This window comes from Leucopleurus acutus (assembly GCF_964270905.1).
Source record: "Leucopleurus acutus genome assembly, chromosome: 5".
In the NCBI taxonomy this organism is placed as follows: Eukaryota; Metazoa; Chordata; class Mammalia; order Artiodactyla; family Delphinidae; genus Leucopleurus; species Leucopleurus acutus.
Window position 1 is genome coordinate 70,299,328 of NC_139147.1, and position 12,443 is coordinate 70,311,770.

Consider the following 12,443-nt stretch of genomic DNA (forward strand, 5'->3'; position numbering starts at 1 on the left):
GGTAATGATTCATCAGATCAGTTTGCTACGGCCTGCTTCACAGCTGTCTGCTATCTGCTTCAAACTTGGAGCAGTACTTCTTCGGGCATAGTCAGTTATCCAGACTTGTACCTGGTTCCAAGAGACCTTTTGTCTAATTATAGTGAACTATGGAGTTATTAATGAGCTAGATCCTCTATACCTAAATATTTAATGCTCTCCAGGAGAAAGGCTGAGGCCTGGCAGCAGCCTATTCAGCACTTTGACACACTCAGAAGACAAGGATGTGACGATGGACTGGGGCCAGGCTTTTGCTTGTAGACACACACGCAGGCACCTCAGAGCCAACCTTTCCCTCCTGAGACCTCAAATAGAAAGGAAGTGTGGACTATATGTTGAGTCCTATTAAAGTATATACCTATTACTAGGGAAATATCCTTATAATGGAAAGTTCTCTGGGCCCCAGCTGTTAACCCAATTAAATATTTGTTACAGGGAACACTGACAGAAACAGCGTAATCGGGGCTGCCTTGAAGTCACTGTTACAGAATTTGACCTGTATGGCTTTTGCCTGGCTGTACCTCTTTAGTATTAAGACCTTGGAACTTTATCATCTTAAACTCAGGAAAACAAAGCTTACCTCTTTCCTTTCAAAGCGGAGTTCCCCTGACCACCACTTCTCCCAGCCTCCAAACCCAAGTTACCCTGGCTCCTTGCCATCTTTTCCCATCTAGGCTGTGTCAACCTCAGCTCCCTCTGGAGCGCTTGCCGCACCGCACCCCTTCCGCGTTCCCATGGCTCTGCTCAGGTCGGGCCTCTCCCCTTCACTATCTCACGGCTCTTAATCAGCCTGGCCAATCCCTCCCCTCACCCGCTGCAAGGTTAACATTCTTCAGGTGTACTCTGGTGCACCTGCACTGAAAACATGAACGTTTCCTTAATTCAGTCACTTTTCATGAACTTCAGAATTAAATCCAGACTCATTCACCTGCTTTCAAGATCTTTCACATCCTGGCACCTCCAACTTCCCTTACCTGTCTCATCTCCTTCCTCCACAGAGACCCATGGCTCTGTGCTCCAGGGAATCTGACTCCATCCTGTTGCCCAGACCCACTTCCCATTTGCTTCCACCCTGCAGAGCCTGCATGTCAGGGCCCAATGGCTGGCACTTTCTGAAGCTCTTTACTACCACCCTACCCATCCCTGTGTCCACCCACGCACACATGTGCTACAGAGCCCTCTCTCCCTCCTTTTGCACCATTTCGGTTTTGCACTTTCATCATTTAGACAAAACTAAGAATAGTTCTCGGTAGATGATACATTCTTTAAAAACAGGGTAGTATCTTCCTCACGTATCCTCACTCTGCCTCACACAAAGCCCGACCTCTTAAGCCTCCAAAGCTTATGGGATTTCCAAAGCTGAGAGTAACGGTCTGCTTTTCCCTGCAGCCCTACAGTCGCCCATTGAATATCAGCGGAAAGAAAGGAACACAGCTGTGATGAGGTCCCAGCCTGCTAGGGTTCCCCAAGCCAGCCCCAGGCCTTACTCCTCCATCCCCGTGGGCTCCGAGAAGCCCCCAAAGGGCTCCAGCTGTAACCCGCCTCTGCCACCCCTGAAGATATCTACCTCCAATGGCAGTTCGGGGTTTGACTACCACCAGGCTGGGGACAAGTTTGAGGCCAGCAAGGTAAGTGACAGCCCACTACTGCCAGCCGCACCACTTTGAGGGTACAGCTTCTGGGCTTACTTTATAAAGTAGCATCTTTTTATGCTGATCACTTTAGCAGGAAGGGCCCACTAAATACAGCCTAATCTCAATGATTTCTCTTTCTTCCCCTGCAAATTGAGTGAGTTAAACCAGTTCCCTCCCTCTCCACTACCCTCCTCCCCCGCCGTCCAGATACTCTGTGTTAAAGGGCTGTCGTCATCTGCAGAAACACTACAAATATGGTAATGTTGGAGTGGCAATTATGATTTGTAGCAAATAGAGGAGTTGTGGTGTGGATCATCTAAAAGTCGCAGCTCTAGGGTTTGACATCTTGAAGAGATTGCCCTTTCTAACGATGAGCTGCTGAAGCGAGCTCACGCCCATTGGCTGAAGCAGCAAGAGGATGTTGCCCGTCAGTGTGTGAATGGGGGAAGCTAGCCTTGGATTAGACTATCCGAGATAGTCCACAATTCAAACGTCGCCATGAGGAGAGTCATCAGTGTAACTGCAGATCCAGTCTACACGGCTGTTTTGACCCCACCAGGTAGTAGGAATGACAATGAATGGCAAAAGTGCTGGATCCCGAGTCAGGCGATCTGGTTTCTGTTCCAAATTATGCAGCTCAGAACTTTGCGACTTGCCCTAGAACCTCAGCAGTTTACTTAATCTCATCAGGCCTGTTTCCTCTAGAGCTCAATGGGTCTGTGAATGGGAACATCTGCATTTTTTACCTACATGTTCCCACCTTACAGTTTTATTTTTCTTACCCATATTATTAGATGATGTTGATTTTTTTTTTTTTTTTTTTTTTTGCCACGCCACACAACTTGCAGAATCTTAGATCCCCGACCAGGGATTGAACCCAGGCCATGGCAGTGAAACCGCCAAGTCCTAACCACTGGACCGCCAGGGAACTCCTCATTTTTATTTTTTAATTAACTATTAATGTCTAAGTTCAGTTCTGTGTAAGAGTAACTATACTGACCTATTTTATCACATCAGCTGGAAATTATTTTTCCATCTTAAAAATCCCCTGCCCTTGTGAATAAGTTGAAGTCCCATTAACTCACTGAAGAAGTCCCATTAACTCACCATGCTCTGTGAGGCAGCCAGGCATCTGTGGAAGTTACAAGTCTGTCTAGAAGCAGCTTCCCTGGTGCAGAGTCATGTGCAAAGGTCATGGAGGCAGGACCCTTCATATTAATGAATACAGGGGGACTGGAGTTCTCTTCCCACAGGAGTCGGGTCAGGGTAGGTCATGGCCTTGCCTTTGAATTGGGCAAATGTCTCATTGTTACTCCTGTCTCAAGGAGGGTCAGAATGTAGAGTAAGACCAATGCTTTTTCAAAAGGAAGAAAAACATGTATCAGAGAGTCTGTGTTCTTTTCTTTGGGGGATGGTGACCACTGACCTGACCTTTGCCCTGACCTCACTCTGCCCAGGTGCTTACGTATCCCTGTGTCTGTGCCACACTCTTCCTTCCAGCTGGAAGGTGCTAGTGAGAAGATGCATGCTAAGGAGGGACTCCCAGGTGGAAGGCGTGTTTATACCTTTACCTAAGGCTGGGCAGTATCTCCACCTTTTCACCCTCACTTATAATAGTAATGAGACATTTTCATTATAAATTTTTCATTATAAATAAAATACATTTTCAGAGCCCATTTATGAATATAATTCCATTTCTCAAGATAATCTTCTGCCTGCCATTTACCCTGCTAGCGGGAGGGCTGACTTTCAACCACACATTAGGATGCAGAGCAAGCCCATGTGAACCAGCCTTCCTGTGTCTGTGTCCCTCTTGCCCTTGTCTCCTGGCAGAGCGACCTGGGAGGCTGCAATGGAGTCTCATCCATGGCCGTGATCAAAGATTACTATGCACTGAAGGAGAACGAAATCTGTGTGAGCCAAGGTGAGGTGGTCCAGGTCCTTGCCATCAACCAGCAGAACATGTGCCTGGTGTACCAGCCCGCCAGCGACCACTCCCCCGCCGCCGAGGGCTGGGTCCCGGGCAACATCCTGGCACCCCTCACCAAAGCCACAGCAGCCGCAGAAAATAGTGACGGGAGCATCAAGTAAGTGCCTCGTTGGCTTCCCCGGGAGAGGAGTATGTGGATTAAAAAAAAATTCAAAACAAAGAACACAAAAATGCAAACACACGGTAGGGAATTACTGCTGCTTATTCTCGACAGTGCCACCAGCACCAAGGTTTGAGTGCTGGAACCACACGCAGCAGGGGGCAACCGGGCTGGAGTGTTCCGATTTTTTTTTTTTTTTTTTTTTTTGGTGGTGGTGGTAACAGTGATGGTGTTTCTTTCCTTTTCATTTGTAATTTTCTGTTTGTTTTTTTTTTCTTTTCTCCCCCCCTTGTTAAGAAAAGAACCCTACTGAAACCCTAGGGGACAAGAGGCATGCCTCCTGTTGCTCCATTTGACCCACCACAGGATTCACTGGACTGGACTTCTATTTATATTGTATTAAGTTACTGATATATATATATATTTTTTTTTGATTGACACCAAAAAATTACCTTAGCACAAATGCCAGACCTGTGTAGGTCAGAGGCCTGCTGCTTCTCCCCGGAGAGAGGGAACTTTTTGGTTGTCTATGGCAATTCCTCTGTACAGATTGTAACTTTTTTTTTTTTTTGACTTTCCCCCTCCCCTGTCACTTTAATATATGTTCATGGTCATTTGTAAGATATTTCTTTTCCTTATTTTGGTTGCGAAGACCCTTCCAAACACATTCCTGTATAAAGTATTTTGCACTATTTAAAGAAACCCATATGGATGAGGTCAGGCTGTGCAATATAATGGAGAGTCACAATGTTCATCATTGTACCTGTAATGTAACTAATAATTTTAAATGTACTATTTTAAATATGTAAAATAAATTTTCACTGCGAGCATGTTTTAATGAGGTTAAAGACTAGTTGACCCTTTTTCCTCAGTGCACTATTCTGGGACTTCGAAATGTACAAACGATTCTTCTTCTTTTTTCTTTAAGAGTTGGTTGAATGCATTGGCAGTTCTTTCCTACACAAGAAGTGCCTTTGTGGCCAGAGGTCCAACCCTAGCCTTCCCTTCTAAGCAGCCCATGTGTGTTCTCTCTGACCTCTGAGGTGAGGGATGATGCAGATGGGATGCTGTCCAACTGGGCGACCTTGAGGTGCTGACGTAAACCAGAGGCTAGTGTAGAAGGCGGTGGGCTGGCTTGCGGCCTCCACCGCTCTCCACGCCGTGTGGTCACCGGCGGCCGGGTGGAGGAGCTCCTGTGAGATATCTAAGCAGCAGCAGCAACAGAGCTGCGCCTCCTTGGAGCTTTCTCTAGCTCAGCGACAGAGACTGCTGACCCCACCCTGGCCTCTCTAGGTAACCACAGACCCAGCTGGTAATCAGCGGTGGCCCCTAAATGGCAACAGGCCTGATGCATTTTATCCTAAAGACACTTGGTTTCAGTACCTTTTATGAAGCCTTGGATATAAAGGCCCTCAAAGCATTGAGGTTCTTATTAATCAATGACTTACAGAGCTAGCTAACTCGTAATGAGTTGGATCTAATTATCCAGGCACTCAGCACTTCTCCCTTGCATCTTTTGGTCACTTTTTCATACCTTCCATGGGAGGACTGGTAGGAAGGGTGTCAGGCTGGGCAAAAGAGAACAGGTTCAAATACCAATTGGTCATTCGGTTCCTTGTCAGTGTGGCTCTTGCACAAGGGTTGGTGGGAGTTGAGCAGAGCAATGGACTAAAAGTGGTTGTCACTATTTATCAGTGAAGGACACTCACCATACCCTCCCCAGGGCTGCTATGACCACAAGGGTCAGAGTTGGTTGTGATGCCTATGGGATAAATGTCACTGAAACCCTGTTTCCACATCAGTCCCCAGGCTTGTGGCCAAGAGATGGAAGCTCCCCAAACCATGATGACACATTCTTCTTCTGGGAAGAAGAATACGAAATTGAGCGTGTCCTGACACTTGCACTACGCTGAGTCTCCTTCTCAGTGTTACTTGTAGCATTTCTAGTTTCTCACCAATCATACTGAATGACCCAGAGGGTTGTGACAAACATAGGAATGCAGCCCCATGCTCACGTGCACACGCGCTGTGCCGGCTGCCCTAGGAGTCTTTTCAGCAGGGACCTCCCTGACTCAAGATGTTCTCAGAATAAGCCAGGGACATGGCTTTGGAGGTAAAGATAAGGGATGAAAGTCTGCAGTTAAGAGTGATATTATCTGAGGTTCATTTCGGTGACCGTTCTCACTCAGAAACAACAGTCGGATAAGGAGGCACAAGAGAAGGTCTGGCCAAGAGATTCTTTTCTGCCATCTGAGGAGCCGCTTTCCAAAAAGAATTTGAGGACATGACTATTATCGCTCTTTCCTACTCAGAAAGTTGATTGCTAAACCTCCATGCTAGTGATGAATATCTTGAGAACACTTTCCCCAGGTCATCCTGAAATCTGTGACGTTTATGGAGTTTTGTGGAGGAGTTGCTATGCATTTTGGAGCATCTCCCTTCCTCCTAAATCCCATAGGCCTCTCTCTCTCTCCCCTCTCTCCCTTAATGATGCTCTTTTCATTGAGCCCTGTCTGCGTAGGCCTAAATTTGATAAGGAGACACTGAAGGGAAGCCAGCCTCACTTACTCCAGACATGACAGAACTTCATCCAAACTCTGTGACCACACCTGAAACTGATGCTGCCTGCCCAGGGTCCCTGATGCTGTTTGAGACTTGGCTTTTGGTGTCTTTGAGTCCTAACATATGTGGAACTCAAGAGCTCTGCTCTGAGCCTCTCTTTCAGGTCTGTGAAGAAATAGCTCCCAACCCTCTTGTGAGAAGGAAGAAGTTAAGATAGTGTGAAGGGACATTGCCACCCTCACCTCCCTGAGAGCACGCGTTGGGTCTTCTCCCAACAGGAAAACTCTAGGAGCTCTTAGTGGGTGTCAGACAGAGCCTTGTATTCACAAACACTGAGTGATGTGGAGAACATAGACCAAGAAACCCTTCATCCTAAGTCATCCAGATAAATGAGTGGTGCCCACGAGTTTTATAAAGTCAAACGCCCTAGAACCTCCTATCTGTACTACGGTGTTTGGGAGTGGCCACAGCCTAGACACAAATAATGAGATGAAAACCTCAAAAGCATCCTTTTGGGTCTTTATATCTGATCCTGGGAAAGTACCAATAGCTTATACACTATAGAATGTACTTCCCTTATCTTTTCCTAGTTTATTGCCCCCTCCCCACAGTCTTCTCCCATCCGTCATACCCATACTCAGGAAGGGAATTCCTGAGTCCTATAAGGCCTCATCAGTATATGAAAACTTCCCTCGGTAGAGTTTAATCACTTAGTACCCAGACTTGCCTCAAATGCTACAACCAACCTTGTACATCTATTGGGAGGGGTCCCAGTTCATCCTCACTCATTTCCTGTTGGAGGTGAGATCTGCTGCCAGCCACCACAGGAGCTGGTGTGCAGGTTTGGGGCCTCTGAAGCAGGGGCTTGACTGGAGCGCCTCACCTACTGACTCACCCAAGGGTGGCAAGCCCACCCACCGCTTCACTCTGCCCTGACCTGCCATTTTGATTGGTGCATTTTTTGGTACAACAGGAAGTCATGTTCATGGCATACTCTACGCATGAGAAAGCGGGCGGAAGTGGAGAACACGGGTAAAAGTGAAGCCACAGGGCCTCGTAAACCCAAGGATATTCTGGGCAACAAAGTCTCTGTTAAAGTGAGTAAGGTGTTCCGGAGCTGTGTCCGACCTCTCATCTACTCCCACCCTGCAGCATTCTCACGAGGCAACTTGGGTGGATGGGGACCAGAGGGGAAGTAGTTTAGTAGGATTTTGCATGCGAGATCAATTTATTTTTTATTTTTTATTTCTCCTGGCAACTTCGATTCAAATAAGTAAGTATCTCTTTTTTTTTCTTTTATACCTTCCTCCTCATACTGTGCAGAAGTTTTATAGCAAAATTATCTGCAGTATTATTTATTCTCTTAGAAATGCAAGATGCTTGACTCATATTAAAGTACTCAAAGCCACCCATTCAGTATCCTAGGTTTGAAAATACATGCAGGGTAAAGAGATTAGAGATGCTTTCCAAACCTCCAACCCTTTGAAGTCTGAGGTTTGGAACTTAAGGGCTACTGTGTCCTTGGTGAAGTTTCATTTCTTTTCCCCAGAATTCAGATGCCATCACCTTCAGGCCTATGCATGGGCCAGAGAAGGGAGGCACATTGATGAAGCCCACGTTATTGCTTTGTAACAATCCAGTTGTTATAGTGAACTCGCTGAGTCTAAGCTTTGACAGACCCCTGTCCGCCATCTTGAAACGACGTGATCTGTTTTCTTTACATTGGGCGCTCAGAAAAGACATGGCTCTGGACGATGGAAATTAAACCGCTGATGTTGAAATTGTTATACTGTGTGATTATCTAGCTGAGTCTTCCTGAGCAAAATAAAAACAATCCAAACCCATTCTAACGTCCTTCTTGGGGAAAGAAATTGTACTCTCTCCCTCACCCTCATCTGGGAAGTCCGGCCCCACAGGAGACAACAGTTTAAATTCGACAGCACTCATGCTTCATTTGGTTGCTTCCATCGCTATTTCCCGTGAGATGAGCGGCTTACACGACCCCCGCCTCCTCTCCCTGAAAAGAGCATGCTGCCGCCCTAGGCGATCCGCACCCCACCTTAGCAGCACCTGGTTTTTCTCTGCCCGATTTCCCATGGTCCGTGCTTCTTTCAAGTTCTCCCCACCCTCTAGCCAAAGCTGCCTGTGTTCTAACTGTGTTCTCTTTCTTCCCCCTCCCTCATGCTGCCCATCAAGGAGACGAACAGTTCCGAGGAGTCAGAGTGTGATGACCTTGACCCTAATACTAGCATGGAGGTAGAAGCAGCTATTGTTGTCCTCTTTCCTGCAATGATTGTCTTTTTTTTTGATGTGTTCTGTAACAGTGGCCTTGCTAAAAGTGACCAGCCAGTCCAGGATACATGGGCATCTCTCGGTGTCCCGTCCAACTTACAGAAAACAAAACAAACCTTAATTCAGTTGGATTCTGATAGGTAACTTTTCCTAGGTGCATTTTTTAAAACTTCTGGTTCTCTTGAATGCTTGCTTAGTATTTTCTTCTTTGGCAGATTTGGCTTTGTGTAGAAAATAGCCAACTTCGTAACTGGAAACTTAGAAAACATTTTTTTCATGGAAAATAGCATTATAAAGAGTGGTTGGTTCCCAGCTAAAGATAAGAACTCATTTGTTTTAGTTTCTCCTTCCTCCCTTTCCCCTCCTTTTTTCTTTCCCCTGTATGTTCTTTTTCTTCTGGGACTTACTCCTCCCTGAAGCCTCCAGTAAAATCAGTGGAGTAGGTATGGTTTGGGGGGATGACCTGGCCCCTAGCCAATAATAGCAAATGAGGAGTGACCGCAGCAACTCCAGAACCCCCCCTTCTCCAGCCCCCAGGGCTCCCGGGCAGTGGCTGTTCCTGCCGCGGAGGAAAAGAGCCCTGGGGATCACCTCCCTCCTGTAGGCCTAGCAGAGGCCTCGCTAGAGACAGTAAGGCTGAAATCTTGCCCGGGGGCCTTTCTCATATTCCAGGGTTACAAAGATGTGGAAGTGAAACCGGTACCTCCACCAACAAGAACCTCCAGTCAACTTCCAGGTCCTCCTAGGCCAGGAACTCTTTGGGGTAATAGAAATAGGACTCTCACATGGCTTGCCACTGAGTGACAAGCATCATAAATTTACAACACCTAGAGAATTGGAGCAAACTTGGCTTTCCCTGCCATTTTGCCCTTCCGAGTAAACTGAAATGCTTTTCTCCAAATCTGTACCCACATCCCCGATAATGGATAAAAGTTTAGAGATTTCTTCTGCGCACAAAATACAGAATATTTTCTGAAAACCTTTTCCTTTTTATAGCCCTACGCTTTTCACTTAACTAGATGCACCTTTATTATTCTAATTTGACCTAATCCCAAAGAAAGCCACCACCATATTATGACAACCACCACAAAACCCAGGGAAGACCATGTGGCTCCAGGAGGCGTGAGTCAGCGGTGGAAGGCACCAGTTGAGTTGAACCAGGCCCGAGACCAGTGGTTGAAAGTGGGAGTTCTGCCAGGATAAAATAGTCCCCATGGCTGTGGGTGTTGCCATGGAGCGAAATCTGGCAGGTGTGGGCCAGTGCGGGGCTCCCCTGCGGGAGGAGGTGGATATGGCGCTCATAGCCTAAATGTATCTTAGAGAATGGGGAAGGCCGGGGAAACTTCTGCCTCTGCTTTCCTTGCATTTCGTAGGATAGGCACCAGCTCCTGGGAAGCCCACATCTGTCGGCCTGCAGATGCCTCATGGCACCTGTATCTCCAGACCTCAGTATTGCTGGCATGTAGTGAAAATGTCATCTGCAAATATACGGAGGGAGAGGGAAAGCCAGGTATCTGTGTTCCACAAGGCAATTGGGGACGTTTTTCAGCTCTGGTGGACTAGGGGGAGAAGAATGACTTTCCCACTCTGCTCTTTAAAGGAAGAATTGGGCACAGGGAGATGTGGGACCAGATGAGCAACATACGCTGAGAAGGTTAACTGATGTACTCCGATGCTCCATTCAACACTTAGATAAGCAAAAGCTCGCATGCGCGCGTGTCTTAGCCCTGCTTTGCGAATTGCACACGTTTCTAGGGTTCTTATTCAGCCAGGGCTCGCAGCCCTTTGCACGAGCTGTGTGAGATGGGTCCCAGGGAGGTGCTGTCGGTGCATAAGGAAAGGTGTTAGGATGTCAGTGCTGAACAGAAGAAAGCCAAAAACTGTGTCGATGCATGTCTGAAAAGTTTTCAAATATAATAAGTTGAGGCAGAACTGGAACTCTTGAGGGGGCATGTGGTTGGAAGCTGCAGATATTCTGGTTAACCCGAGGTTTCTGTAGTAGGTGTGCCTGCAGCCCTTGTGTGTTCCATGTGGATCCTTGCAGGGCTCAGCAGGCTCCTCTGAACTGTGTTGCCATGTTGAAATTCACTCTGAGCACATAAGCAGGTGCTGAGGGGAAGCAGGCATCTTGGCACTGCTAGTATTTTCAGACACAGATAACAGATAAGATATAGAAAGTCAGCCTATTCAATATGAACTGAGAATTTTCTCAAGGGGTAAGTAGGTAGCTCTTTATTGCAATGTCCATTGTAGAAGAAAATGGTCGGGGGTGCCTACTGAAAAGAGCTAAACCTTAGAGACCCGGTTTGAGAGATAGGTGGGCTGGCCACCTCATAAAGGACTCTTGCTGCTAAACTGATAGCTTTGGGCATCATCACCAGGCCTAGCTTGGCCCCCAACCTCACTCTTGTCTTTTGAACCTGATGACTGCAATAGGTGTTGTCTCATTGGGAGCATGTCCCTGTGCCCTGCTGAGCTGAACTGCAACTCCTGTGGCCTGTGCTAAGATCCCCTGGGCCTGGTCCCCCAGGTGACACCCCTGCCACATACCCTGTGCGCTGCTCAATGCTAGATCTCCGAATGCTAAGTCCTGCCCTGCTGACTGCCCACCCTTGACCTGACGCCAGCACGTTGATTCCAAGCCTAGCCATGCGTAGGCTCTTATCTCCTGCCTCTGCATGAAGATCACTTCCAAAGCATTCTGACTCTCAGTTGGTGGGTTGAAGGGTTCCTTTAAGGAGCAGTTTCCTTACACACCAGCTGCTTGCTCCCCTCAGGGCCGGCATATGTCCCAACATATTGTTTTAGGGAGATATATAGGCACATCCTTGAAAGCTAATTAAGAGGAAAATAAAGCACCTTGAACCCTAGGAATCTGATTTACAAAGCTTTCCGAGAATACCCAGTTATATAAAGGGAGGCAATTCTGCTCTAATGCGTACATCCTTTTTCTTCCCCTGTAGAGACATGCTCGTGAATGTTCTCAAGTACAGACCCACCTCCCACTCCCAGCACCACAAGCCACACCACCAGCTACTGCAGGACTGGCTCTGGGTCTCTGCGATCCCCTCGTGGCCACAACCCCCTTCCCTCCTGCTGATCCGTGGGCACACCTCAGAGGGGACCATTGTAAAAATGACACGGATCTGTGCACAGTTCAGCCTTCTTGTTTACCCTGCACTGATTACACTTTGGGGGTGGCAGTGGAGGGGGATATTCTATATGAGAGAAATGTCTCTGCGTGGAAGAAGAGTCAAATCAGGCTGGAAATGAAACATTAGTCTTTCTTGGGAACGAGTGAATATTAACTCATTTTTTCCAGTAGAGCTTAGACCGCTGATTGCCTTTTATTGACAAGGTGGGCAGGCGTGATGGTGGGCTGGATGCCATATGCCCACCTGCCAGCTTCTCATCCTGCCCTGCGCAGGCTGGAGCCAGGGCTGGAGGCTCAAGTTTCGGAATCCCCCCCTCTTAGCTGACACCCATCTCTGAGAAGCATGGATTTCTTCTGAGCTGTACTGGATTTCTCCCAGGACCCAGGCTAGGAAGGTCTCCACAACCGTGCCACGTCTGAAACGTGGTCTGTCGATGACTGTCGATGACTGTCGGTGCTTGGGTTTTGGCATCTACCCTCCAACCCCAGCACTGCCACTTGTCCGCAGCAGGCACAGGAGTGGGAAGGCCTGACCCAACCTCCCAGTCCTGGGCCTCGGTCTTCAGCCCGGCTTTTATGTCAAGTCCAATTAATTAAATGCATCTTAATTGTTTTGTTAATGCCCAATACCACTTTTAGCAGAGATGGTCAATCCATCAGAGTAAGAGGTTG

At 47.5% G+C, this 12,443-nt stretch overlaps 1 protein-coding gene across 7 annotated transcripts in view; it reads left to right on the forward strand.

The window, feature by feature from the left end:
• KALRN (kalirin RhoGEF kinase) overlaps window positions 1-12,443 on the forward strand; it is a gene marked incomplete at its 3' end in the record, with an annotated part of 643,513 nt that overhangs the window by 601,600 nt on the left and 29,470 nt on the right. For 4 of the 7 annotated variants that reach the window (XM_082839573.1, XM_082839568.1, XM_082839571.1 and 1 more), the window contains 2 exons: window positions 1,429-1,667; window positions 3,507-4,652. In XM_082839573.1, the coding sequence (XP_082695699.1) occupies window positions 1,429-1,667; window positions 3,507-3,764 (497 nt within the window). Of the gene's footprint in view, window positions 1-1,428; window positions 1,668-3,506; window positions 4,653-7,298; window positions 7,423-8,521; window positions 8,582-12,443 lie in introns of those variants that run through there. The other 3 variants (XM_082839566.1, XM_082839572.1, XM_082839570.1) reach the window with 1 other exon arrangement.